The following is a 26,660-nucleotide window of genomic DNA, read 5'->3' on the forward strand; positions in this document are numbered from 1 at the left end:
CAGCCCCGCCCCCGCCGCAGCCCCGCCCCCGCCGCAGCCCCGCCCCCGCCGCAGCCCCGCCCCCGCCGCAGCCCCGCCCCCGCCGCAGCCCCGCCCCCGCCGCAGCCCCGCCCCCGCCCCGCGCCGAAGCGCACCTGCGTCTTGTAGATGGTGTAGCCCTCCTTCTCCTGCTGCAGAGCCGACCGGAACTCAGCTTTGCTCTCGTAGACTCGGGCGACAAGGTGGTGGCTATCGGGAGGCATGGGGCGGGGTGGGGCGGGGGAAGGGCATAGTGGGCTGGGTGTCTCTCCTCTAGATCCCTCCCTGCAAGCCACTGAGGGGAACGTTAAATCCAGTGAAGTCTCAGAGACGAGGGCGGGGTAGGGCGGTGGAGGTCGAGAGAAATTGTCTCGGGTGTCAGCCTCAGAGGAAGACAGCCCTGGGCCTCTTCCCCGTCACCACCGGGTGCCCCACCAGCCTGTGTGGCCCTGGGTGTTTGCTCCGAGCAGCCCCTCACCTGAGGGCCACCTTGAGGGCCTTGGGCCCGTGGTACTTGGTGCTGACAGCCAGCGCGTTCTCCAGGAAGCGCAGAGACAGGTCGTACTCCATGACGCCGTGCAGCACCAGCCCGATGTTGTTCTGGGGGCAGGCGGGGGGGCCCTAGTCAGCTCCCCATCCCCAGTGACACAGGTGGTTCCCTGCCATGCCACCCGCCACCCCCCCCCAGCTCCGCCCCGCACTCACGTCCAGCAGCGCCATCTCGGGGTGGTCTTCGCCGAACACCAGCAGCATGAGGTAGCGGGCGCGGTACAGCAGGCTCAGGGCGGTGGACAGCTGGCTGCTGGCGAAGCAGTACAGGGCCAGGTGCATCTGCGGGCGGGGCCGAGGCAGGTCAGGGTGGCTGCCAACCCCAGCCCCTTGCAGACCCGGCCCAGATGGCACTCACGTATTCCTGGATGGTGTTGGGGTGCTCGATGCCCATTACCCGCTCACTCATCAGCACTGCCTTCTGCTGGTTACTCAAGGCCTGGGGGGAGACAGTGGTGGTCGCTGTTGGGTAGGAACCCCACTGCACCCAGAGCCCACCTGGCTCTGGCCCAGCAGCGCATGCGGTGCTGCTCTAGGTGCACCTGTCCCCTCCAGCAGCACTCTGATTCTTACACAAGGCAGCCACACCAAGGTCAAGCCCCATGGCGAGCTCCACAGACACACCTGTGGTCTTATGCCCAACAAAATCTCCACAAATACACACCTAAAACGACTAAAAATGTTGGCAAAAAAAAGCCCAAGGCTGAGCGGGCTGGGTGACTTGAGGTCAGGAGTTAAAGACCAGCCTGGCCAACATGGGGAAACCCTGTCCCTACTAAAAATACAGCCGGCATGGTAGCACATGCCTGCAGTCCCAGCTACTTGGGAGGTTGAGGTGGGAGAATCGCTTGAACCCAGGAGGTGGCAGCTGCAGGGAGCGGGTATCACACCACTGCACTCCAGCCTGGGCGACAAAGCGAGACCTGTCACCAAAAAAAAAAAAATTATAAACAAAAGAAAAAACTGTCTCTGACTGCAAGGAGGGTGGGGAGCCTAAAACAGGCTGACCCTGAAACAGCCTCTGCAAGCCCCAGACAGGCAGGGCACCCAGAACCACACCCCTGCACGGGGCACAGAGGCCGAGGCAGCTCAGGTAGGGCACTCACAGCCTTGCACGGGGCAGAGGCTTTGGAAGCTTGGTGGCTCTCTTCCTTTCCACGCACAGGGTCTCCGGAGGCGTCCTAGCTGACACCCCATGGCGGCTCCTACCATCACGTCACCGAAGTGACCTCACCACAGCACTGGGGCTCCCACACAATCCCCAGGGAGGCCTAGACAGAATGAGTGACTGCCTGGTCTCCCCCAATTCCTCCACCCAGGGCCCCAAGGTGAGCAGCCCCCAAGCCCTGTCGCTCCCCATCCCCCAACACGGGGCCAGGCCTTTGCTGCCACAGCTGGACGGTGCCAGAGGCCCACCTCTGCGTAGTCACCCATGATGTAGTGCAGGCGGGCGAGGAGGCGCAGGCAGGCACAGGTCTCCACGTGCATGGCTCCATAGACGTTGTTGAACAGGTTCAGGGCCTCATTGATGAGCTCACAGCCCTCCTTCAGGAAGCCTGCAGGGCGCCCCCGTGGTGGAGGGTCAGGACAGGCCGTGGGGAGCCCCCCTCCACCCAGCCCCACCCGGCCACACACCCTGCTGCACTTTGGCCTGCCCGCTCTGGAAGAAATGGAAGGCATCCGAGGCCTTGGGGTTGACATGCTTGACCACAGGGAAGATGTTGAGCACGTCCTCCTCGGTGAACGCAGGCTTGTGGCGACTGTCGAAGCTGTATTCCTTCAGCAGGACCTGAGGGCAGCCCCAAACCCACAGGAAGCCTCAGCCCCAGGCCAAGTGCCGGCCCTCCCATCCCAGCAACATTTGCGTACAAATGACTACTACCAAAAAGCCACCTCCCCGTGGCCCCGGTGGGGCGTGGGAGCCCCCAGCAGGGACACTGGGAGCCGTGCCCACCTGGATCCCTGTTTTCAGCGAAATCTCCCGCAGGAGCGTGATCTTCTGCAGGCCGTACGTCTCCACAGCCTGGTCCACAGTCTCACTGCAGAGAAAGCAGTGGGCCTGAGCAGCCCAGCCCGGCCAGGCCCCCAGCACTATCCTGCCCAGCCCGTCACCCTCCAGCAGTCATCTCCACAGCTGCTCCCTCTTCTCTCCTCCCACTCCCTGACCTATGACCACAGGCCCTAGCTGCCATCGGGGAGCCGGTGGTGGCTGCCTCATCTGCCCCATCCCAGCCACCCACCACCCCTGCCCTGCACAGCCGTGCACACTTACCACTCGAGGCTGAAGTCAAAGTAGTTCTTGGCCTCCTGGCAGATGTTCCTCCAGAGCTCCTGGGGGGTCATGACAGCCCAGGCTGTGTTATCCGCAGCCCCCGGGGGCCGGTTTTTCCTCCGCTTACTCCTTTTCTTGGAGACCAGCTCATCGGCCGGCAGGTGGGCCACAGGGTTAGGGTAGGAGCTCAGGAAGCAGTTCAGGAAGTGGCTGATGGCAGCTGAGAGGCCAGACAGCTCGACTCCCTGCAAGGCAGGGTTTCACCCACGTCAGGAGGGCCCTCAGCCCAGCTCAGGCTCCTTCCCGACACCCCACACCCCCCTGGGAAGCCACGGCCAGCTGCGGAGCAGACGGGTGGCACCTGTAAGTACGTCTTGAAGATGTGCTTGGCAGAGCGGGTGATGAGCTCTCCAATGCCGATTTTCTGCAGGGATCAGAAGGGAGGTCTTGGTCAGGTCCCAGCCTCCATCCCCGCCCCACAGCTCCGGTTCTGCACACCCGCACACCCGCGCACACTCACATAGACGTGGTCCAGCTGCTGGCGGGCCGGGCTGCGCAGCACCAGCTCCAGCACCTTGCCCAGGTAGCGCATGTTGATGCCACGCTGGCGCATCACCTCGGCCAGCGTCGCCCCGTCCATGGGCAGCACCGCGTGCTCCGTGCAGTCCTTCACCTGCGGGCTGCAATGGGTCAGGCCCCACCCGGCTCCTCTGCCTCCACCCAACTGTGTCTTTCTGGGGGAACACAGCTACGCTGGGAGGCCCTGGAGAAGGACCCCTAAGGCCCCAGCTCCCAGTCAGGAAAGGGGCAGCCAGGACGTGGGAACACGTGAAGGAGGCAGGGCCAGAGGAACACAAGCCAAGAACCAGGAGCCCGGTGGTGGCACAGGCCCCCCAAACTGCAAAGGAGGAGCAGAGGTGCCCTCTTGGGAACACTACTTGACCCCTAGCCCCATGTCCTGAGGCTTGAAGGCGCCATAGCCTGAGCTGTGGCCATAGTGTGGGGGGCAGCACCCAGCATCCCTGGGCCAGGCACAGAGCCTGTGGGGGAAGGAGGATGGGCAGCCTCACTGAGCTGCCCCTCACCCCCCAGCCCTGCCACCACCCAGGGCTCAGAGGACCAGATCTCCAACTGCCAGACCATGTGGTGGGCTCAGCAGGGCCTGTGCCCTTGAGCTCTGGGGGTCAGGTTCCCCATCAGTAAAACGGGGATGCCCACTCAGAGAAAGCTAAAAAAAGTCCCCGCTGTGAAGAGTCCACCGGCCTCCAAGTCAGAGCTGGATGAGGGACCAGCACCCTCGGCACAAGCCCCACCCAGCCCCGCGCCCCGCCCCTCACCAAGCTGGGGATCTGGCAGGAGAGCAGGAAGGCAGCCGCATCCTTCAGCAGCTGCTTCTGGTCCCGAACTTCATCCTGGCAGGACTCAGGGAAGCGAACCCCTGGAGGAGGGAGAGCAGAGAGGCTGAGCCAGGTGGAGGCAGGACAAACAGCGCCTGGGGCTCTCGGGGAAATGCTCAGATGGGGGACAAGCCCGGAGGCGCCCAGGGCCCAGACCCCTCCAATGAAGCTCCAGCGCAGAGGGCCCCTGCACAGCTGGCCCGCCACCTGCCTGGTGAGAAGATGTCAGGGTTGAAGCGAATGTCGAAGGCTGTGCTGCTGATGGAGCCGACTGCCCTGCACGCGTTGCGGATCACCTCCCGGCTCCGAGGGTCTGCTGTGGAGACGTGGCTCAATGAGAGGCGGCCCCACTCTGCCACGGGTGCAGCTGGGCTGCACCAAGCCGCGCCCCCAGGTCCTCGCACAGATAGATGGCAGTCAGCCTCTCCCAGGTGGGACCATGAGCCACCCGGCAGGGACCAGCTGGCAGGGCCAGCCCCAGCTCTCCCCACAGCCACAGCAGCCCCACCTGTGCCGTCGTCTGCAGCGATGGTCTCCGCCAGCTCCTTCACCTTCGCTAGGCCGCTGGCACTGCTGCTCTCCTCCTCACTTCCCGCCTCCGGTCCGGTGGTGTCCTCAGGCTTGGACTCCATGGAGGAAGGACCACCATTTTCCAGGGAGGAGGAGGTCTCCAGCTGGCTGGCTTTCTGCTGCATCAGCTGCAGGGCGGCCAGCTTCATAAAGAGGAGGTACCTAGAGCAGAGCAGACAGGAGGTGGGACACAGGGAGGGAAGCTCTGTTGGCTGCAGGCTCCCAGCTGGCTGGGACTCCACACCCGCAGGCCTGGAGAACACCCTGCCTGGCCTGTACGTGTCAATGCAGAAAACCCAAGATCTCCCGAGACAGGAAGAAGAGGGCTGGGTGATGCGAGGGACAGGAAGAGAGGGACTCCCATCCAGGTCAGAGCCTGCAACAGTGACTGGAAGCCACTGGCAATAGAATGTGACTTGTGCTGTCGGGCCAGGCTGTGCAGCAGCAGCTCCAGCACCTTGCCCAGGTGGCGCATGTTGATGCCACGATGGCGCATCACCTCGGCCAGCGTTGCCCCGTCCATGCACCGCGTGCTCCGTGCAGTCATCTGACACAGCCATTTCCCAAGCATTAAACACCAGCAGCAGGGACACCGGGCCCCACCTGTCCCCCCTAGGCACTGGGACATTTGCAGCCACCCAGACTTCCCAATGCTCCTTAAGAGAACAGCGCGGCTTCAGCCAGGCCAGTGGCCTGGCTGCTCCAGAGTCTGTGGCCAATATAAACCCCAATTTCTGCACTTGGGAGCCCAACAGCAGGGCAGGTGGGGATGGGTCTCCAATGACTCTGGCCAGGCTGAGCTCTTCACCCTCCAGAGTGTCTCCCTCCAAGTACCCAGGCCCAGCACCACCCAGGGCACCCGTGCTCCCCGCAGCTGGCCCAGCCCCGTCTGGCGGGGCTGCCCCTCACCTGTGCTCCACGAAGGCGTCCACCAGCTCCTGGCGCAGGCAGCAGAGCTTGTGGCGGTGGGCGCGGGGGAAGCCGGCGCGGGCGCACTCCTCCGGCAGCTCCTCGCCGGGCACGGGCAGGAAGTTGAGGTCGGGCGGGAAGGTGCGCAGCAGATCGAGGATGTAGTGGCGCCCGTCATTGCCGATGATGCCCTTGCACTCCACCGAGGAGCAGAGCTCCACCTCTTCGTCTCGGTCGTTGAGCACTCGGTGCCGCAGGATCTTGAGGGGCCGACTCGTGCGCTCCAGCAGCTCCAGGTACCGCGGGTGCGACACCACGGTCTTGCCGAAGTCGATGGAGCCGTAGATGACGCTCTGCTCCTGATCCCGCTCCAGAATGCCGGGGATGATGGACTGGGCCGTGACCCGGTAGCCGCGGTAATCCACCACCACCGTGCCCAGCGTGTAGAGCCCCTCCACGTCCACCACGTTGTATGTGCGGACGCCGTTGAGGTCGTTGGTGGGTGCCACGTAGGCGGCGACATCCCCGCCGAAGTCCTTGTAGTGGTCACGCACGTCGAAGCCCAGGCTGAAGAAGATGTTGTTCCAGATGAACATCTGCATCTTGGTCTCCTCGCTGGGGTTGATGGCCATCACGTTGCCGTCGATGACCGCCATGGCGCCCCTCGTGGCTGCCGCAGTGAAATCGCTGTGCACCTGGGAGGGGCCGGGGAGGCAGGGCGGGAGAGTAAGAGGCCCCACCCACAAGAACCTGGTGGGGGGGGGACCTGGCCAAGCTCACCTAGACGTAGGTGGCAACCAGACCTGCCCTGGGAACCCAGGGACCCGAAGACTCCATCTCCTCATATGTAAAAAAGGGCAAGAAAACCATGTTTTGTCTGGGCGCAGTGGCTCATGCCTGTAATCTCAGCATTTTGGGAGGCCCAGGTGGGCGGATCACCTGAGGTCAGGAGTTTGAGACCAGCCTGGCCAACATGGTTAAACCGTCTCTAAAATTGGCTGGGTGTGGTGGTGGGTGCCTCTAGTCCCACCTACTCGGGAGGCTGAGGCAGGAGAATCACTTGAACCAGGGAGGCGGAGGTTGCAGTGAGCCGAGATCCCACCGCTGCACTCCAGCCTGGGTGACCGAGTAAGACTCATCTAAAAAAACCCCACCATGTTTTGAAGACACATTTGTTCTTGGGAGACAGCAGTGTAGTGAATAACACGAGTGTGAGCAGTTATGTGCCAGGTGAGTTTGAACAGATAAAGCTCTCAGGCCCATTTTCTCACCTAGGAACAGTGGTGATAAAGGCACCAGCTGTCCAAACGTTTACCAAAAACGATGCCTATAAAGCACTTGGCACCGTCTCTGGTGAAGTCAGTACCCGGGAAATTTGTTTTCGTTTCTACGATTACCATCTCTAGGCAGTAAAATGATGGAAGGTGGTAGTGGTGGTTTTTTGAGACAGGGGCCGCACTCTGCTGCCCAGGCTGGAGTGCAGTGGCGCGATCTGAGCTCACCGAAGCCTCGACCTCCCCTGATTCAGGCAATCCTCCCACTCCAGCCCCCTGAATAGCTGGGACTACAGGTACATGCCACCATGCCCAGCCAATCTTTGGTATTTTTTGCAGAGACAGAGTTTCACCATGTTGCCCAGGCTGGTTTCCAACACCTGGGCTCAAGTGACCTGCCTGCCTCAGCCTCCCAAAGTGCTGGGATTACAGGCGGGAGCCACTGTGCCTGGCTGAGATTTTTATTTTAAAGCAACTACTTTTCCTCCTTTTGTCTTAGTGACAGCACTAATAACTTTTAAATGCTGCCAAGTTAAAACTGTTATGCAAACGAGCTCCCGCTCCAGAAGGGCCTCGGTTGGCCAGTGCTCACCCAGGCAAAAGCCTCAGGGGAACCAGTGGAGAAGGGTGGGAAGCTGGGTAGCCATGGACACTGAGTCCGTACTGGAAGTAGGGCCTGCTCCTCCGGGGGACTCAAAGCCTCAAAGAGACTAGCGAAAGGCACTGGGATGTTCTGCTGGGAGGCAGAAGGCCAGCAGACCCTGCGGGAGAGCTCCCAGCCTGGAGGGAGCTGACGGGGTTGGGGCTGCCCCAGCCTCCTCGCTTTACTCCTGTCCACGAGGAAACCGGTCAGCAGGCGGCCAGTGGGCCTGAGACTGGCAGAGAGCAGAGGCTGCAGACACCTTAAAGATGGCTCTTTCTCGAAGCAGCCGCTCAGGCAGGTTCTTGCGAGGCAGCTCCCTCGTCGTCTGAAGCTCCTCGTTCCAGTCTCGGGTCTGCAGAGAGAACAGGGAGGGAGATGCGAGCTCAGCCTGTGCCCTGCGACCTGCTCTGGGAAGTCCCTTCCTCCACCTCCCTGAGAAGAGCCCCAGATTCCCAAATGAACAGTCAAGCACGGAGCCTCCTGGGAAGCACACAGAACCCAGCCCAGCACCCAGGAGGGCGGGGTGCCCAGGAGGGCAGGGCCAGGCCGCGGGCACCTGTCCAGGAATGTGCTCCTCGTAGCCCAGCCTCGAGGTGTAGGCGTCCTCTGCGCGCACGCAATCCATGGCATGCTCCGCCTGGGGCGCCGTCCAGCTGTACACCTGGAAGGGGGTGGCGATCCTCTCGAACGGGTGGCGCTGGACCCTGTGGCAGGCAGGGGAGGGGGAGATGGGGCAGCCCACCAAGCTCAGGGCCCTTCCATGGGCCCCTTTTCTGAGGCCCCCACCTGCTCTGCCGTCTCCCCGCCCCCAAGTCAACCAGAAGCACACTGCACCTCTCCCACAGCTGCTGACCCGGTGCTGGCTGACAGCTCCCTAGAGGGGGACTAGAACACTGGGGGCCCAGGCTGTCTCTTCAGGCAGAAGCAATGGCGTGCGGGGACGGCTCATCAGTGCCCTGGGGACCACGAGACGAGGCAGGATGGCTGAAGACACTACCTTTTCTTCTGCAGCACCGCAAAGTTCTTCTTGAAGGTGGGGCTGATCTGGTTGAGCAGCTCCACGAGGGAATGGCTCAGGAAGCGGGGGCTGGCAGGCTTGGGGTTGAAGTGGTAAGCTGTGGACCTGTGGGGAGGGTGGGCACTGAGCGGGGGCCCAGAACAGCCGGCACAGAGGGGCATGTGGCAGCTGGCAAGGACTCACTGATTCAGGTAGAAGCCCCGCGTGGACGCGGTGATGCTGACTTGCCGGTCCTCAGCCGTGATCACGAACAGGTACATGAGGTCCCCGTGCATCTTGCGGTTCCCTGGTGGCGGGTTCCAGCCACTCATGGTGAGCACCTTCAGGCACTGCAGGGGCTGTATGAGTGGCCGAGCGTGAGGGGCCAGGCCTCTGGTGTGGGGCCTCCACCCTGCCAGGGACCCTCTTCCTCACTCCTGGGGAAGCCCACCTTCCAGTCCCGGTTTTGGGGCTGCAGGGGACACAGTGGCCGCTCCCGGCTCCCTGGCAGGATGTACTCCGGCGGCGTGCAGTCGATGGGGTCCATCTCCAGGCCCTTCTTCCGCTTCCCGCTGTCTGAGGGACCCGAGGCTGGTGGTCAGCACAGGGCCATCCAGGGCTGGCCATCTGCCCGCCTGCATGTGGCCTGTCTGGGTGGCTCAGGCCCAGGCCCCTCAGCCCGCCTCCAGCCTCCACCTCCATGCCCCTGCCCCGGCCCAATCCCCAGCCCCAATGCCTCCCGCACCTCCCAGGTCGCCATCAGTGAAGACGCTGAGGAAGGACAAGGAGTTGCAGTCCACCCCGTTGAAGGCGTCGGATGGGTCCAGGCTCTTGAGAAGGTCGCGGACGTGGCGCACGTGGATACGGGCCTCTCGCACTGTGTATGGCTCTGTCAGGAAGACGGGAGAGGGGCTGGCGTTACCAGAGCCTCACCCTCCAGAACCTGCTCAGCACAAAACACTGTTCAGGGGCTAACACTTCCATTTTCAAATTCCTGTGTGAACACGTTAAGTTGGGAGTTCTGGTTTCAACACACACACACACCCACACACCCACACACCCTGCTCTCTACTGGTGAGCAGGGATCTTTGTTCATCAAGAACTTTCCACCAAATCCCCTCAAAGCACACAGAGGCCTTGGGAGTCCGCCTGCTTCTGGTGTCGGGTGAGCACGTCTTCTGGAGCTCCGGGGCCTCCGATTCCTTGCCCTGCTCTCCTGAGGCAGCCCTCACGCAGCACTGGCCTGGGACTTGCCAAGGCCCCCAACTGCAACCCTGCCCCCGTGTGGCTTTCATGGCATTCTAAGCGCAGTTCTTTTGGAGGAGGGGAGAGGTTCTGTGGTCAGCTGTCGGCACTGTTGAGCTATGGACTGCTCCCACCACTGCTCTCAGCAAGCGGACAGGCCCTGGGTGGGGAACCTGGGTGGCTTCTCCCCAGAGACCTTGAGTCCAAGCGGATGGCCCCTCACTGCGCCTGAGCTCCCGCTCTAGGGACTTCTCATTTATCTCTACGGAACCGGACTGGGCTGACCTCAAGCCCTGGCATGGTACTGCCTGATTATTTTTTTTAGAATCACAACTCTGTCTTTTTTTTCTTTTGAGATGGAGTTTCACTCTTGTTGCCCAAGCTGGAGTGAGTGCAGTGGCACAATTGGGGGTCACTGCAACGGCTGCCTCCCAGGTTCAAGCAATTCCCCTGCCTCAGCCTCCTGAGTAGATGGGATTACAGGCATGCACCACTATGCCTGGCTAATTTTTTCAATTTTTAGTAGAGACGGGGTTTCACCACGTTGGCCAGGCTGGTCTGGAACCCCTGACCTCAGGTGATCCACCTGACTCAGCCTCCCAAACTGCTGGGATTCCAGGTAAGCCCCCGCACCCAGCCCACAGCCCTCTTCTCTAACCCATGGGCCGGGAAGTTGGAGGGTACAGGTGTGACGGCCTGAGAAGAGACCTGTGCTCCCATCCTGCCTCCCTGAGCTCATCTGTGACACAGGGACCCTGGCGGGGGGGTGCTGCCTGCCTCTGCCTCCGGGGGTCCTCCCCTAGGCAGGCTGCCCAACTTGCAGACCGACCTTCCACCACGCGCAGCACAGAGCCCTCCTGCAGCCCCTCGACGCTGCGCAGCTCGGAGAAGTGGTCCAGCATGTTGCCATCCAGGTGCAGCGAGAAGCAGGTGCGGTGACACGTGTCTTCCCGGTCCATGAGCACCTGGTGGATCTCCTGCACCATCTCCTGGGGGGACACCTGCAGGGAGAAGCCCCAACCACCCAGGTAAGAGGTCACATAGGTGGAGAGCACAGACAATACCCTCGTCCCTAGCCCAAGGTACCTTGGTCCCCAAATACTCGGTATCCCCACTGTCTGGCTTTTAAATCCCAGGCCGTGTCCACACATGCCGCGCCGAGTGTGTGCAGCCTGGAGCCTGGCCCCGCCGGCTAGGCCTGCAGACCAAGAGCAATCCCCAAGCAGCGAAAGGGAGATGGAAGAACGGCAGCCTTGCCTCCGACCTTGCCCAGTCCTCGGGGGCCTGGGGCAGATGGCTTTCACCTTCCAGAAGGGGTGCTCCTGGGGCCATGCCCGTGGGTGCGGAGGACATACGACGGCCCTGCCTCGTTCCCCACCAAGTCACCAGCTTGCAAGACCTCCACGCTGGCTCTGCCCTTGGAGACTACCCAACACCACCCTTCTCTCAGGCAGACGGTAAAATCACAGCCCAGAGAGAGGTGACTTGCCCGAGGGCACAGAGCAAGAGGCTGGGGAGTCCTGGGATGCCAGCACACCCCAGCCACATCACTCCCCTCCCCCCACAGGCTTGGCAGGCCCAGCTGGTCGCTGTCCTCTAGCAGTGGGGCAATGACCTGACCCTGAACTCAATTCCCACGTCCACCACGCTAGCTAAGTGGCTCTGGGCAGGAGAAGGATCCTCAGTCTCCTGCCACAAAGTAGGGCCGGGAGGCGCATGGGCAAGGCTTGGCTTTCCAGCTCATCCTCCCAGTGGGCTCGGGCCTGGTCCGCAGCACTCCTTCCTCCGTCTTACCTGCAGGGAGAAGGGCTCGATCCCCGGGGCCAGGATCTTCACGGAAAAACCCGTGTCCTGAATGACAATGACTTCCTGGCCGGTGGTCTCATCTCCCGGCTCGGCCTCGTCCAGCCCGTTTTCCCTGGGCGGCTCGGCCGCCCCCTCCTTCTCCAGGCTCTCCGGGCAGTCCCCATTCAGCAGCATGACTGACGGCAGCTCTGTGGGTGACAAGCATAGGTCAGAATCAGGTGGCCTGGCTGGTGGGCGGCCGTCCCCCTGACCCCATTTAGGGGCACGTGCCTCACGGAAGGGCATCTGCATTCCTCCCAAGCCTCAGCTGCACACCTGCATTCCTCCCAAGCCTCAGCTGCACACCTGCATTCCTCCCAAGCCTCAGCTGCACACCTGCATTCCTCCCAAGCCTTGCCCTCCGCACACCTGCATTCCTCCCAAGCCTCAGCTGCACACCTGCATTCCTCCCAAGCCTTGCCCTCTACACACCTGCAGGCCACTCACGGCCTTCGCACTTCGCCCTCCCCAGCCACTGCCCTGGCCCACTGTGGTACGGCTTGCACCTGAGCACGCTGCCCAAAACACTTTCCCCAGGGGCACCAAAGCTGCCCTTCAGGCCGGACCCGGGGGCTCCTCCGGCCCCAGCACACCTGTCTGCCCAGCAGCGTCCCACTTTCCTCTTCGCCAGCGGCACCCTGGCCCCTCCAGCTCTGTCTCCTCCATCCCTCCTGAGCTGTGGGTCAGGTGTCTCCCCCTTCCCTCACCCTCTCCCATGCCTTCAAATACGCTCCTGCCTCTTGCTCACACAGCCAAGCCTGTCCTCCCAGGCCGCCTGGACCAGGGAGACGGCCGCCTCCCAGCAGCCACACCCTTAGGCCTCACTCAAAACGGAACCCGCCTTCCTGCTCAAACCAGCACCTGCTCTGAGGCCCCCACCCTCTATCTAGTCACCCACCCTGAATCTCCCAACCCCCGGGACCCAGTCCCCACAGCCCCGGCCAGGCAGGGCCTCCCTCGGTTTCTGCAGGGCCACCTGGAGCCCTCCTGGGAAGCTCACCCCTCACAAGACCAAGCTTCCGGGGCCGGCCACTCAGGCACCCTCCTGAACCAACCTCAGCTCCGACCTGCTCCTTGCTGAGGTCTCAGGACACTGCACCACAGCAGCCTGGTCCCCCACCGCCCTCCCTCTGCTGTGCCTTTGTGTCTATGCTGTCCCTGACGGCCCATTCTGTGCGGCAAACACTGACTCACCCTTCAAGGCCTAGGAGAAATCAACCTTCTTTTCAAAAGCCTGCCCAAACAACACTTAACGGCAGAATCATTCCCCCTGCCCCTTTCGTTCCCAGAGCAGGCAGTCATCTGCACCCAGGTGGCGTCCTCACCAGCAGCTCTGCCCACCACCTTCTGTCTTGCCCAGGCTCAATGAAAAAGGTGCCCAATTCATGAAGTACTTACTGCAAACCTCTAGCCAAGACTGCACCCAATCCACATGCTGTAAGCAGGGCAGGGAGCAGATGACAAAACCCTGCCTTCCTACCAGGCTCCAGCGGAACGAAGGAGAGCTCCTCGTCACACGGGCCTGCCTGGGCACCCACCTGGGAGATGGGGACTGTGGCCCCAGGATCTGCCATCGGCCTGGCTTGAAGTTCAGCGGTCCCAGCTCTGAGGAGGGTCTGGGTTCCCTTCCAGAAAGAACAGCTCACCCAGCTCTGCCCATCCTGCCTAGACCCCAGCTCTCCAGTAGGGACAAGTACATCTCCCAGAACTGTGTGGTCCCAATCCAGATCCACCAGAAACACGGAGTAGGAGCCTCGGGGAAGGGATGAGGCCAGCACAGAGAGGCAGAGACCAGGGAGCCTGGAGAGTCGCCCCTTCCCTGGAACCCCACAAGTTAATGAGAAACAGGACCTCCAAGAGCTCAGACAGTCCCTTCCCCCCGGCCCCAAAGACAGGTATTTGAAGCCCAGAAAGGTTCAGAACCTGGGCTAAGGCCACCACGTCAGAACAGGCCCCAGGCTCCCTGCTGCAGCCCACACCCCACACCCCACACCCCACACCGCGGCACTGCCCTCAACTCTGGCCACTGCGGACCTTCACTAACTGTCTGTCATGCCCCTCCATCCCCACCACGCCCTCTCCAAGCCTGCAGTGAACTCCCAAGAACCTCAAGGATGCAGAGACTTCTCCCTTCCAGACCCAGCAGCCCCAGGAAGGACACCCTCAAGCCTGGAGCAGGTGAGCGGCCCCATCGACCCCAAGTGAAAACTCGCCTGAGTCTAGTGACAGGGCAGAGACAGCTGGGGTGCTGGTTGGTCAGCTTTCAAAAAGCAGCAAGAGGCAGGGCAGCCAGGAGGAGGAACGTCCCCCCACAGGGTCCCTGAGAAAGGCTGTGCTGGCTGCCATGTCCCAGGAATGAGGGGAGAAGCAGGGAGGGCCCCCCAATCTACAACAGCAGTTTTGAGCTATGGGATCCCAAAAGTGGGCATCTAGACAGACAGCCTGTGTTCTTTCGCACATCTGGAATGGGGAGGCCAGGGCAAGGTGGCCACAGTGCCCACTGTCCTTCCCCAGCTTGGGGAGACCACCCTCAGGGGGCACCTGTTCCCTCATCAGGTTTCAAAGGAATGCAGCAGGCTCCCCAGCACCTCCTCTCCCCAGGAGAGCAGGTCCTGCCCCTAATCACTCCTCCAGGGAACCCAGAAGGCCTCTACCCCCGGAGGAAGGCCAAGCGGTCTCCCCCACAAGGAGGTGGCTGCTGGCTCACGAGGTCCCAGTGCTCACCTGGTGCAGTTGGCAGCTGCCCTCCCCTCGGCTCTGGAGTCTCGGGATGGCTGTGGCTGCAAGGCAGGTGGCTCCCCAGCTCAGGCCCAGCACTGCCTGCGTCCCCGGTTCCAGCCTCTGCCGCTACCCTTGCCCTCATGCAGCCGCTCGGCCTGGGGCTGGAGCTCCGGCTGGCTTCGGGTTTCAGTGAGGCCAGGCCTGCTGGGGCAGCCCCAGGAAGGGCACACTCCCCCTGCCTGGCATTCTGCTCAAGGTCGGCTAGAAGGACGGCTGAGGGCCAGGAGAACCCGGTGGCCCCAGAACCCCAGGAGGAGCTGCTATCAGCACTCAGGCCCACCGCCCTCTGCCCCCTACAGAGGGGGTCACTGCCGGCAAAGCCGCTAGGGGGACCGGAGGACCCAGCATTTGGGGTACCTGAACCCCTCAAGATCGAGGGCCTAGGAGATACGCTGGCAGGGGCAGGGCCCAGCAAGGGGGTCCTCTCGTCGGCTCCCACCCCAGTGGGGGTGAGCAGGACTGCTTCGGCCAGCTGCTGGCAACAGCTGGCACAGACCCGGGCCCAGGCCATGAAGCGGCCACCTCTGCCCACCAGCCCAGACACTGAGCACCCTGCTGCCCCTGGCCTAAGGGCCTGGCTGGGACCTCTGGCTCCTGCTGCCCCCTGCAGGTGACCTGGCTGCCAGCCCCTTCCTGGGAGTCACTGGTTCTGGCGGGAGGGAGGGGGATGGGTCCCCAGCCTCCTACAGGACAACTGCACCCGTACCCCAGGCCTCCCAGTGCCACCAAGAAGCTGGCAGGCTCCATCTTCCCTTTCCAGCAGCCCCGGCCCTGCCAGGAGGGAACCAAGTCTCTCCCAGGGGAGAAGAGAGCTGGCACAAGAGGCTGGCGCCGCAGCGGGGGAGGAGCCACCACCCAGCTGGCCAGGGCGCCTCTGCCGTGCTGCCAGGCCCAGTGAGGGCTGCCCCAGTATCCACCCTACCCAGGGTGGGCGGGGCCAGGCTCTCACTCCAGCCCCTCCCCTCCAGGCCCAGGGATCAGGCAGACACTGCTTCCCAGCCCCCAGAGGGTTCTGGCACTCACGCAATGACCAGAGAAAAGGACCAGGCCAAGATAGAGCCCCTCTGCTCCCACCGCCTCCCGAAATACCTCACTCTCTGGTGACAGAGTGGGGCGGGGCCGTCTGGCAGTGACCCCTAGGAGTGTTGACAACCACCTGCATTCTGGTTACCAGAGAGCCAGGACAGGCCCAGCCCACGGCAGCTCCCGCAATCGGCTTGGCCTGCCCATCTCACCTGAGGAAACTGAGGCTCCAGAAGGCTAGGAAGCAGCTGCCCAGGGTCACAGGGCAAGGGGCAGCCAAGTCAGAGCAACAAAAAGCCAGGTGTTACTATCACATTTGGGATGACATTTTCAAAAAGAAAAGCAAAAACAGGTGTGTCAGATGCCCAAGCCCACGGCTTTTGAGTGCCACCCAGACTCGCTAGGGCCAGGCTGCAGCACCCACAGGCAGGCTGTACCCCAGGGGGTAGAGCTACCACCTCACAGGATTCCAAGGTCTCTACACCCTGGGGCAATACTCCCTGCCCTCGTGTCCCCGGGGCACCTCTGAGGAGTGAGCTTCAGAAAAGGGGACGAGGAGGTCTCCAGCAGAACTGAGCGCTCAGCATACTTGCAAACTCAGATGCCAGTGAAGAGATAAAGCACACCCTCGCCGGGGCCTGGAGGCGCAGGGAGCCCAAAGGCAGCAGACGGGAGGAGCCAGAAAAGAAACTTGGGCCTCCCCAGGGGGCCTGTGTGCCGCCCAAGCCAGCCACAAACTCACTCAAGACTGTGCCAAGGCCAGGCCACACCCCAGCCTAGGCCTCAGCAGGTGAGGCTCCAGCAGGAAGTAAGGTCCTAAAAGGTGCATCGCTCGTCCTAGGAGCCTAGGGCTTCAAGGAAAGAGGATGATGGGAAGGCAGACGACCTATTGAAGACCCTACAGAAGCAGGCCCCTGTTTTCGTCCTTCTTGTCCTACCCAGGCCAGAGGCAGGTATCTTCAGGGCCTGAGGACAGTGAGTGTTTCTCAAGCTGCTCCCCACATCCCATCCGAGAGAACAGCAACAATCCTGTTGGGGAGCTCCCAAAAGCCCTTAGACTCCTTCCCCACCTGCCAGCCTCCTTCTCCTCCCTGCTGGGCCTCATCTCCAGGGAGCCCTCCCCTAGGCAGAAGGAACTTGACACACCACTGTGAACTTGAAAAACCTGCCTGTTCTCTTAAGCCCTAAAAGCTGCTTTATTCCCAAGAAGGTAGCCAAACCTTGCCCCCCACCCTCAATGGCCTTGACCACTTCTTCCTTAAGGGGACTGAACAGCCTTCCAGAGCTGGACCTCAGGGGTCACGAGCCTCTGTTCTGATGCTCAGGTGGGCCCCAGCTGGGGGTTCTTCATTAAGGCTCTGTCCTCCACTTAATGGATCCGGGCTGGCTGTAATGTGAATCCTAGCTATCTGCACTAGCTTCCCGGGGGCGTAGGGGCCAATGTCCTGCCCACGGGTATGCTTCCAGTTTCCCCCAAACAAATAGCTATGCTCTTCCCCTGACCCAGCTTACCCCAGACAGAGCCCCCTCAGCAGAGTTAGGAAGGGGCTTGACTCCCTGACAGAAATCCTCCAGCAGACTCTCGTCAGCCCCTGGTTCTCAGCATGTGATCCAAACCAACACGACTTCCCAGCTTCCTCTGGGCCAGGCCACGGCAGCCTTGGCTTTGCTGGCCATGAGCTGGAATCCAAATACTTCCCTTAACAATGAAATGGCTGTGTGACCTTGTGCAAGTCACTTCGATTCTTCAGGTCTCTGCTAGAGGGTAAGTCTGCCAACCTCTTCTTATCTAGCCTGCCCCACTGATTCAGAACCACATCAGCACAAAGCCTGGCAGGCTGGGGCCATCAGCATTTGCCCTGGCCTTGTCGAGGCAAATCAGCAGCACTGCCCCAGCAGGTGTTCCTCACTCCAAGGTAACTCCGCTTTGATGGGAACAGGGTCTGAGAGCCTAACACCGTCCCCATCTGATTCCCAAGTCCGCCCTGGCGCCCTCATGAAGCTGGGAAGGAAGACGACGGGGGGTTAAGACCACAAATCCCAACTGAGGACAGCCGATGGAGGAGGGAACAGGGGGAGACAGGAGTAGCTCCGCACCCCCCGCTGCCACCCGGAGCAAAGAGGACCCCAGTCCAGGCCTGAGGAAGAAGTGGGGAGCTGGGAAGGGGAATCCAGCCCCGAGGCAGGAGCCCGAGACACGGTGGCGGGAACGGAGAGAAGGGAAAGGGCTCAGGAGAAGGGGAGAGAAGCCGCCCCACCCGAGGCGAGGTGCAGCCACTCCCACAGCCTCCACCACACAGCCCCCAGGGGGGATCGCGAAGCCTGACTCCACACTAACGACCTTTGCCTTAAAAACTGCAACTCTGGTCTGACCCACTTTTCGCAATGAGGCAGGTTAATGATCAAGTTATGGCACAAACACTTCCCCCTGCCATGGGGTTTGGCTTTGCCCCATGCCCAGGCAGACGCCCCCTACTCCAGGTCGGCCGAGCAGGCCAGCACCTGAGAGAGCGGCCGCCACAGCCTGAACACCTGCGGCGAAAGCCTGGCTCAGGGCACGAGCCGGAGAAGCCCCTCGCCACACACACTCCACACGTACATCGTGCTCTTCCCACAGACTGAGCCTGAGAAGCCTCGAGTGGAGCTTCACTCCAGGGCTGCAGCTCTGCGCACGGGGAACGCCTGGGAGGCCGGCGCCGAGCAGGTGCCGAAGGGGGCTGTCCCGCAAGCGTCAGAGCGACCCCAGCCCAGAGAGCTCCCATGCCCGGGCGCAGAGGGGGTGGGGCTGCCGACTCCCTCCGTCTGCGGCGGCGGCGCACCCCGAAACCGCGTGTGCGCGCACGTGTCCCTGCGACTAGGCGCGCGTGTGCCCGCTGAGGCTGCCCTCCCTGGGACCCCACGTGCGAAGCCCGGGCCGCAGCCGGGGGCGACAGTGAAGGTGACCTTCAGCGCGGGGGCGACCCGGTAGAGGGCCCAGCCAGATACAACCAGGCCCGGCGCGAAGGGAAGGCGGCGGCCCCCGCGGAGTCCCGAACCCGCCGCCCCGGACCGGCGCCCCCCACCCGGCGGCCCGCCGGCCCCGGCCCAGCTCACCGGCCGCGCCCGGCCGCCCCTTGCCCCCGGCCTGCGAGCCGTGCTCCCGGGCGCTGTCCGCCGGGGCGGCCGCCGGCAACTCGTCCGTCTTGATGACCATGGTGGCGGGAGCGGGCGTCCGCCTCGGCTGTCCGCGCCGCCCGGCACGCCACTAACCCAAGTGCCCTGCGCGCCGCGGCCGCTGCGGGAAGGACGGAGTCACCGGCCCACGTGGTGCGCGCCGTGGCCTTTGACCCCGCCGCCGCTCCCCTGCCCCGCCCTCGCGCCCGGCCCGGCCCACGGCGGCCCGCGAGGGACAAAACGCGCCGCGCCTCTTTCCCCGCCCACGGACGCGGTGACTTTCCCGAACGTCTTAAAGGCAACGCACCCTGACTCCAGGCCTGGGGAGGCCGGGCGCCCTCGAGGGGCGGGGCCGCTCGCTGCCCGTCGGGCGGGCACGGTGACCTTGGGTGCAGACTGGTCTGGGACTGCTATGGCTAGCTCTCCCCCACCCAATGATCCTCTGTTTTCTCTTGCAAATCTGTCAGATGACCACGCCGGCTGCCGTCTGCGGAGTTCGCTTTACCCTCCCCACCGGGCAGGCGCTTTCCCGCCGAATGGGTGGGGTGGATTATTGAGGAAGTAGAGGGCCGCTTAGGGCACGGGCGCGAGAGGCGAGGGTGGGTCACGGCTAATGGGGATCAAGTGCCAGAATGGACCCGCCAAACTTTGTCCCGAGCCAGAACGGGCTCCCTACGCGCGTCCTCGACCGATGGGTCCTCGCCTCCAGGCTGGTATCCTCATTTTACAGCGGAGGAGGCCGAGACCAAGGTCACACAGAGAGCAAGGGGTAGAGCCGGGGAGGACGCTTTACAGTAGTTGCTGGTTTTCACTTGGTGGGGACTGAAGAGTGAGGTCAGAGAATGCTGCAGAGGTGACATTCGAACCAGGCCTTATAGGGAGTCGAAATGCTCCAGGCAGAGAGCCCCTGGTGGATCTTTCCTGCCCAGGCCCCGGGAGGCTTTTGTGTGGTGGCTCTGATGGGAACTGGGAGGCTTCAGCTTCTTAAGGTGGGCTGGGAGGGCCCTACCTAGGGCCTTGCACAAATGGGAAAGGAAAGCAGGCCTTGTTCAGGAGTGCACGTGGTGAGGAAAGCCAGCGATGCATGTGAGCGTTTAAACCGCAGGAAGGAAGGATGACAAGTAAGATTCATCCTGGCCGGGCGCGGTGGCTCACGCCTGTAGTCCCAGCACTTTGGGAGGCCGAGGCGGGAATTTGAGAACACCCTGGGCAACATTTGAAATCCCCGTCTCTACAAAATCCTTTTTTGATTGGAGCGTTGTTTTTTTTTTTTTTTTTTCAAAAAGCCAGGTTCGGGCCTGGCTCGATGGCTCACACCTGTAATCCTAGGACTTTGGGAGGCCAAGGCGGGCAAATCACCTGAAATCAGGAGTTCAAGACCAGCCTGGCCAACGTGGTGAAACCACATTTCTACTAAAAATACAAAAAATTAGCCGGGTGTGCTTTCGGGTACCTGTAAACCCAGCTACTCGAGAGCTGAGGCAGGAGAATCACTTGAACTTGGGAGGCGAAGGTTGAAGTGAGCCAGCCTGGGTGATAAGGCAAGACTGTCTCAGAAAACAAAAACAAACAAAAATAATCTGCGGTTTATCCCTTCCCCTTTTCCTCACAGGTCCTACTGCACAGCAGGCATTCTCAGGGCTGCCTCATGGCACTCCTGAGCACTGCAGTTTTCCCACCTTTTGGGTCCCTGCATAGAGATAAGAAGGAAGGATTATCTAGTCTGAGACCCAGCCTGCATCTTTAGCCTGCTGGAAGCTTCCCACCTTCCTAATCATTGTTATCATGGACACACCCACTCAGCTGGGCTTTCCTACATGCCTGCTTCCCCCTCCTTTTCAGAGTTTCCTAAGGGGTTGGAGACGTGATGCAGGAACCCAAATCCCCTGGACTGCAGCAGAGTCCCCTACTTCCCTGGCCAATCTCTGGGAACCCCTAGAAAGAAAATGCCCACCTCCCTCAACCCCAAAACTGCATGGGCAGAAATACCAGGAAGGAAGGAAGGGATAGCAGTAAGATGACCTGGGCTTCAGCCTCCCCAGGTATAAAATGAAGGGGTTGCATAGATGATCTTTTTATTATTATTATTTTTAGAGACGGGATCTTGCTTTGTTGCCCAGGCTGGAGAGAAGGGGCTATTCACAGGCGTGATTCCACTATTCATCAGCATGGGAGTTTTGACCTGCTCGTTTCTGACCTGGGCCGGTTCACCCCTCCATAGGCAACCTGGTGGTCCCCCGCTCCCAGGAAGTCACCATATTGATGTTGAACTTAGTGCGGACACCCGGTCAGCGTAGCGCACTACAGCCCAGAACTCCTGGGCCAAGCGATCCTCCAGCTTCAGCCTCCCAAGTAACTGGGACTACAGGCATGTGCCACTGCACCTGGCGCATAGATGATCTTTGAGTTATCTGAGGCCAGGCATAGTGGCTCAGGCCTGTAATCCCAGCACTTTGGGAGGCCCAGGCGGGTGGATCACTTGAGATCAGGAGTTCAAGACCAGGCCAACGTGGTGAAACCCCATCTCTACTAAAAATACACACACAAACCCCACAAAAATCAGCTGGGCATGAGTGGTGCATGCCTATAATCTCAGCTACTTGGGAGGCTGAGGTGGGAGGATGGTGTGAACTGGGAGGAGGAGGAGGCTGCAGTGAGCAGAGATCCTGGTACTGTACTCCAGCCTCGGTGACAGTGAAACTCCCTCTCAAAACAAACAGTTATCTGGTTCTGACATTCTGTATCTCTGCCCTGCACTGTGACTGGGATGGGCTTAGCTAAGCATCCCCAGGGATCTGTCTGGGGAGCCCTAATGCCCCTGCCCTGCCCTGTCCTGCTCTACTCTTTCCTTTTCTTTTTTGAGATGGAGTCTCACTCTTGCCCAGGCTGGAGTGCAATGGCATGACCTTGGCTCACTGCAGCCTCTGCCTCTCAGGTTCAAGCAATTCTCAAGCGACCAGGCTGTCTTTTCTTTTTTCTTTTTTCTTTTTTTTTTTTTTTTTAAAAGAGCACATATCCATTTTTATTTATTGACTTTTCATTAGTTCTAAATCCTTGAGGGGTACAGCATCACTCGGATTCTGTGTCCAATGGCCTTAGCAGGAAGGTTGCTTCGGAATTTGGCACGAACCATGCCACTGTTTCCATGGGCCCGAGTTACCTTTCCCCAGATTACTCTGGTTTTGTTTGGTTTGCCACCAGGAGTCACTGTTTTGTTCTTTGCTTTGTATACATAAGCACATCTCTTGCCCAAATAGAATTCTGTTTCATCTCGGGCATAAACACCTTCAATTTTAAGAAGAGCTGTGTGCTCCCTTTGGTTCCGAAGACCCCGCTTATAGCCGGCAAAAATAGCCTTGGACCACAGCCTTCCAGACATAGTTCCTTTCATAAGTCCTTTTCCCAGCAGGCCTCCAAATTTTAGCAGCAGGTGCCTCTCTCGCCTCCACAAGTGCCAAGATGGCGGGAAGAGAAGCTCTTTTTTCTTTTCTGTTCTTTTCTGACAGAGTCCGGCTCTGTTGCCCAAGCTGGGGTGCAGTGGTGCGATCTTGGCTTACTTCAACCTCTGCCTCCCGGATTCAAGCGATTCTCCTGCCTCAGCCTCTGGAGTAGCTGGGATTATAGGCACCTGCCACCATACCCAGCTAATTTTTGTATTTTTAGTAGAGATGGGGTTTTGCCATGTTGGTAAGGCTGGTCCCAAACTCCTGGCCTCAAGTGATCTGCCTGCCTTGACCTCCTAGAGTGTTGGGATTATAGGCGTGAGCCACCATGCCCGGCTACCTTTCTTTTCTTCTTTTTCTGAAATCGTGCATGAGACTCCATTGTCTTGGGCAGATGTTTATTCAAGACTGGGTCTTCGGCTGCCTCACTGCCCCCAGAATGAAAGGCTTGCAACAAGACCAGGCCTGAGCCAGGCTTCTTGCTGCAGCTTCTGGTCCCCACCCATCCTGTGCCCAAACCTGAGCCTAGAGGCTTAAACTGAGTTCAAAATAAAAAGAAAAAACTGGGGCCGGGTGTAGTGGCTCATGCCTGTAATCCAAGCGCTTTGGAAGCCAAGGCAGGTAGATCACCTGAGGTCAGGAGTTCAAGACCAGGCTGACCAACATGGTGAAACCCCATCTTAAAAAAATAAATAAATAAAAATAAAAACTGGCTGGGCACGGGTTTTTCCATGTGGCCGCTTCACCCCAGCCCGGGCAATAGAGCAAGACTCTATGTCAAAAAAAAAAAAAAAAAAAAAAAATGCTGGTGCAGTGGCTCACACTTGTAATCCCAGCACTTTGGGAGGCCAAAGTGGATGGATCATCTGAGGTCAGGACATTGAGACCAGCCTGGCCAACATGGTAAAACCCTGTCTCTACTAAAAATACAAAAATTAGCCAAGTGTGGTGGTGCATGCCTGTAATCGCAGCCACTCAGGAGGCTGAGGCCGGAGAAATGCTTGAACCTGGGAGTCGGAGGTTGCAGTGAGGGGAGATCGAGCCACTGCACTCCAGTCTGGCCACAGAGTGAGACTCCATCTCAAAAAACAAAAGAGAGAGAGAGAGAGAGAGTGTGTGTGTGTGTGTGTGCGCGCGCGTTTGTGTGTTTGTTTTGTTATCTAGGCCTGTACTCTCAGCTGCTCAGAAGGCTGAGGCGGAAGGATCCTCTTGAGCACCAGAGTGCAAGTCCTGTGAGACCTTGTCTCTAAAAAAATAGAAACAAAAAAAAATTCCACACCTAAGAGTGGGAGGGGAGGGGATGTATTGATCCACACATAACAGAAAAGGATAGGAGTCTGTGAGCTTTGGCATGGCTGAATCCAGGTGCCTTGATTATCTGGAAGTGTCTCCGTATCTCCTTGTCCTGTTCCCCCGCCCTTTTTTTTTTTTTTGCGGTGCTAGTCACTGGATGAAGCAAGGGCCTTACCCCCACGCGGTTTTAGGTTCCTTGGGAAGACCGAGCACCTCGGCCTGTTCTGTTTCTCTTGTGGTAGCTTTGAACTTAGGCAGCCTTACCCCTTGTGGTGGCAGATGACCTGCCAGATCTCTTGGGTGCCATTTTAGCCACCCAAGAGTTGTCCTTCTCCATAGTCCTGCTCTGTTCACTGCTGAACAGAACAGGCATGTAACATAGGTGCTGAATGAATGGAGTTGCATGTCCATCTTCAACCCTGCCTTGCCTGGGCCACAAGGGTGGGTGGAGTCAGCCCTCCCAACATGTGGACTGAGATGGGTGCAGAGCAGTTCCCGAGAAGGAGAAGGGTCCTGTTATCAGGAGGGTTTCGAGGAAAACCATTTTTTTTTTTTTTCTGTCTGGTTTAGGACCCCTGCGTCCTTAGCACACAGAGCTGCTCCCTTATTCTCTGACTCATCCCAACATAGACCTGCATTGAAAATGCACTGGCTTGAGTTCTCATGGGTGCTGGCTGTGCTGAGCTCCTAAAGCCACATCCCAGGATAACCCTCAATAGTAGAGGGTAAGAATAGGGCTCCTGTGGGGATGCTGGGCTTCTTGCAGCTGGATCAGATGGGGGCAGGGCACCAGCATGGCCAAAGATGCCAGAACCCAGGATTCCTTCTGGAACAGGACAGTGGGCAATTCCAGGCACTGGGCCTTTCCCGTCTTCTCTCCACTCTAGTCAGGAGCCTGTGATCTAAGATCTGTTTGTTCATTTGGATTGGGTGGCATGGAGAGAGGGGCAGGGCTCCGCTGAGGGCCAGGACACCTCAGATGGGCGCCTTAGGCTTGATCTGAGGAATAGCTTTTTTTTTCTTCTTGTTTTTGAGATGGAGTCTCACTCTGTCACCAGGCTGGAGTGCAGTGGCATGATCTCGGCTCACTGCAACCTCTGCCCCTCCTGGATTCAAGCAATTCTGCCTCAGCTTCCCCAGTAGCTGGGACTGTAGGCACCCGCCACCATGCCCACCTAATATTTGTATTTTATATAGAGACAGGGTTTCGCCATGTTGGCCAGGATGGTCTTGATCTCCTGACGTGTGATCCACCTGCCTCAGCCTCTCAAAGTGCTGGGATTACAGGTGTGAGCCGCCTCGCCCCCACCTTTTTTTTTTTTTTTCTGAGATAGAGTCTCACTGTGTCACCCAGGCTGGAATATACTGGTGCAATCTCGGCTCACTGCATACTCTGCCTCCTGGGTTCAAGGGATTCTGGTGCCTCAGCCTCCTGAGTAGCTAGGATTACAGGCACGCACCACCACACCTGGCTGATTTTTGTTTTAGTAGAGATGTTATTTCACTGTGTTGGCTGGTCTTGAACTCCTGACCGCAGGTGATCTGCCAGCCTTGGCCTCCCAAAGTGCTGAGATGACAGGCGTGAGCCACCGCGCCTGGCCGGTCTGAGGCCTATCTACTGAGAGGACCCGAGTCTCAGCTCCTAGTCACACTGTACCCACTGGCTGACCCCAAACCACTCACCCAGCTCCTCCACATCCTCCTCCCACACCTGGAAGAACCAAGATGCGGTGGGGCAGAGTGCCCAAATTAAGAGATTGAATTCATGTTTTTCAGAGATTTTATTAAGAATAAGGCATATGACAGTCACCCTAAAGCACAGGACTCTACTTCTGTGGGTGAATGAGTACACTCTGAAAAGCACTGGATTCAAAAGCGCAGCCAACAGAGAATTTGGAGCAGGGCCCTCTACCCTGACCACAGGGCGCCTGCCAGGCGGTTTTGAAGCCCTGCATGTCCCCCATTCAAGGCTGGCGTGTCCTGGAAAAGGTGCTTGGAGATCTCCCTCCCTGCACTGAGAAGTGCCCCTCTCCCTCTAGGCCTCCCCGCTCTCTCCACCAGGGAGGACTCCATCCTGCTGCTTATATGGGGAAGGGCTACCCCACTTTGGCCCTGGACTAGTCCCCCAAGCTGCAGGGTGCGGTGGCTGGGCTGAGGTGCAGAGCCTCTGACAGCACAGCCCATTGCGCGCTGGCCGAGTTCCAGAGCAGGGGGAGGTCCCCACCAGCAGCTCTGCGTCCTGGATCTGTCCACACTTGGGGTGTGGCAGGAGCTCCACCTAGGGACCCTGAGTGTCCTCTTCAACACTCCCTCTCTCCCAGTGGGGATTCGTGCAGCAGAGGAGAGATATAGTCCTTTCCCTTCTTGGTCACCCAGACATTCCAGCGGCTGCGGGGTGTGGGGGTGGGAGGCTTCCCTAGGGCTGGGTGGGCTCTCAAGCCAAACCCAGGGAGGGTGGGGCCTCTCCTGGGCTCGAGGCTGAGGAGTTTTGGGCAGGGGCCAAGAGCAGGCCAATGACTTTAGCTCCTAGTCTCATTCTGCTGCACGGAGGGTTCTGTGCAGGCCGGTGGAGGGAAGTTTCCATTATTTTCAGGAGGGCGAGGGGGGAATTTCTGTGAAAACTAGAACCCTGCATCTGCCATGGGTTCTCCCCCAGCTTGCCCCAGGTACCTCCAGCACCTCAGCTGAGAGTCAGTGAGTCAGCTGTTCCAGACTCAGAACTTTTCATCTAGGGGATCTCCAAGCTCCCACAAACAACCGTCGTTATCTGTGGTTGCTAGAAGAGAGATGGGAGTTGGGTGGCACTGATGGGGTCACTTCGGGAGAGGCAGGTAGGCCACTGGAAGATCCCTGGGGCCAGAGTGTGGTGGGGCCCCAGCTGGACACCCTGGAGGCCCAGGAGGGAAGGGGGAAGGGGGCTATTGCTACAGAGCTGGGGGGAGGCCAGGCAAAGGGAGCTATGGCTTTTAGTGGGTAGGTGGGCAGATAAAGTACTTTACCATCTCTGCAGAAGAATTGACCTAAGAAAGTCACCCTGTTCACCCCAAAAGTGTGGTTGTGGGAGATGAGGGTGTGTGGGCTCCTCTGGAAAGAGGCTCTTGCCCTCCTTCCCACGGTCCTCTGGGCACCTCTGAGAGAAGAGTGAGGCCCTCACACACAGACAGGTTCAGAAAGAATAGGGGTGCAGTGAGTTACATATACTTGAGGGGGTACAGAGATGGCACAGGCACAACCACAGGACTGGTGGA

The 26,660-nt window shown here is 59.9% G+C and overlaps 1 protein-coding gene and 1 pseudogene across 6 annotated transcripts in view; both read right to left on the minus strand.

Annotated features, from left to right (window-relative positions):
- CLUH (clustered mitochondria homolog) overlaps positions 1-18,841 on the minus strand; it is a 21,620-nt gene extending 2,779 nt beyond the window's left edge. Inside the window, exons 1-23 of one of the 5 annotated variants that reach the window (XM_032263392.1) lie at positions 14,444-15,339; positions 11,669-11,868; positions 10,704-10,875; positions 9,375-9,518; positions 9,081-9,205; positions 8,834-8,988; positions 8,630-8,755; positions 8,189-8,336; positions 7,892-7,984; positions 5,716-6,410; positions 4,745-4,968; positions 4,448-4,552; positions 4,177-4,277; positions 3,360-3,512; positions 3,201-3,263; positions 2,840-3,084; positions 2,522-2,606; positions 2,203-2,356; positions 1,984-2,123; positions 926-1,006; positions 724-849; positions 497-618; positions 135-228 (exon numbers count right to left, since the gene is read on the minus strand). In XM_032263392.1, the coding sequence (XP_032119283.1) occupies positions 135-228; positions 497-618; positions 724-849; positions 926-1,006; positions 1,984-2,123; positions 2,203-2,356; positions 2,522-2,606; positions 2,840-3,084; positions 3,201-3,263; positions 3,360-3,512; positions 4,177-4,277; positions 4,448-4,552; positions 4,745-4,968; positions 5,716-6,410; positions 7,892-7,984; positions 8,189-8,336; positions 8,630-8,755; positions 8,834-8,988; positions 9,081-9,205; positions 9,375-9,518; positions 10,704-10,875; positions 11,669-11,868; positions 14,444-15,011 (4,119 nt within the window). In that variant the 5' untranslated portion in view covers positions 15,012-15,339. Of the gene's footprint in view, positions 1-134; positions 229-496; positions 619-723; positions 850-925; positions 1,007-1,983; positions 2,124-2,202; positions 2,357-2,521; positions 2,607-2,839; positions 3,085-3,200; positions 3,264-3,359; positions 3,513-4,176; positions 4,278-4,447; positions 4,553-4,744; positions 4,969-5,715; positions 6,411-7,891; positions 7,985-8,188; positions 8,337-8,629; positions 8,756-8,833; positions 8,989-9,080; positions 9,206-9,374; positions 9,519-10,703; positions 10,876-11,668; positions 11,869-14,443; positions 15,342-18,616 lie in introns of those variants that run through there. The other 4 variants (XM_032263396.1, XM_032263394.1, XM_032263395.1 and 1 more) reach the window with 4 other exon arrangements.
- Positions 18,842-21,677: 2,836 nt separating this feature from the next.
- Positions 21,678-22,146, minus strand: LOC116540101 (annotated as a pseudogene). Its single transcript, XR_004264303.1, has one exon. The product of XR_004264303.1 is annotated as a 60S ribosomal protein L35a pseudogene (transcript).
- Positions 22,147-26,660: the final 4,514 nt, after the last annotated feature.

This window comes from Sapajus apella, unplaced genomic scaffold, assembly GCF_009761245.1.
Source record: "Sapajus apella isolate SASKATOON/1434 unplaced genomic scaffold, GSC_monkey_1.0 scaffold136, whole genome shotgun sequence".
Lineage (NCBI taxonomy): Eukaryota > Metazoa > Chordata > Mammalia > Primates > Cebidae > Sapajus > Sapajus apella.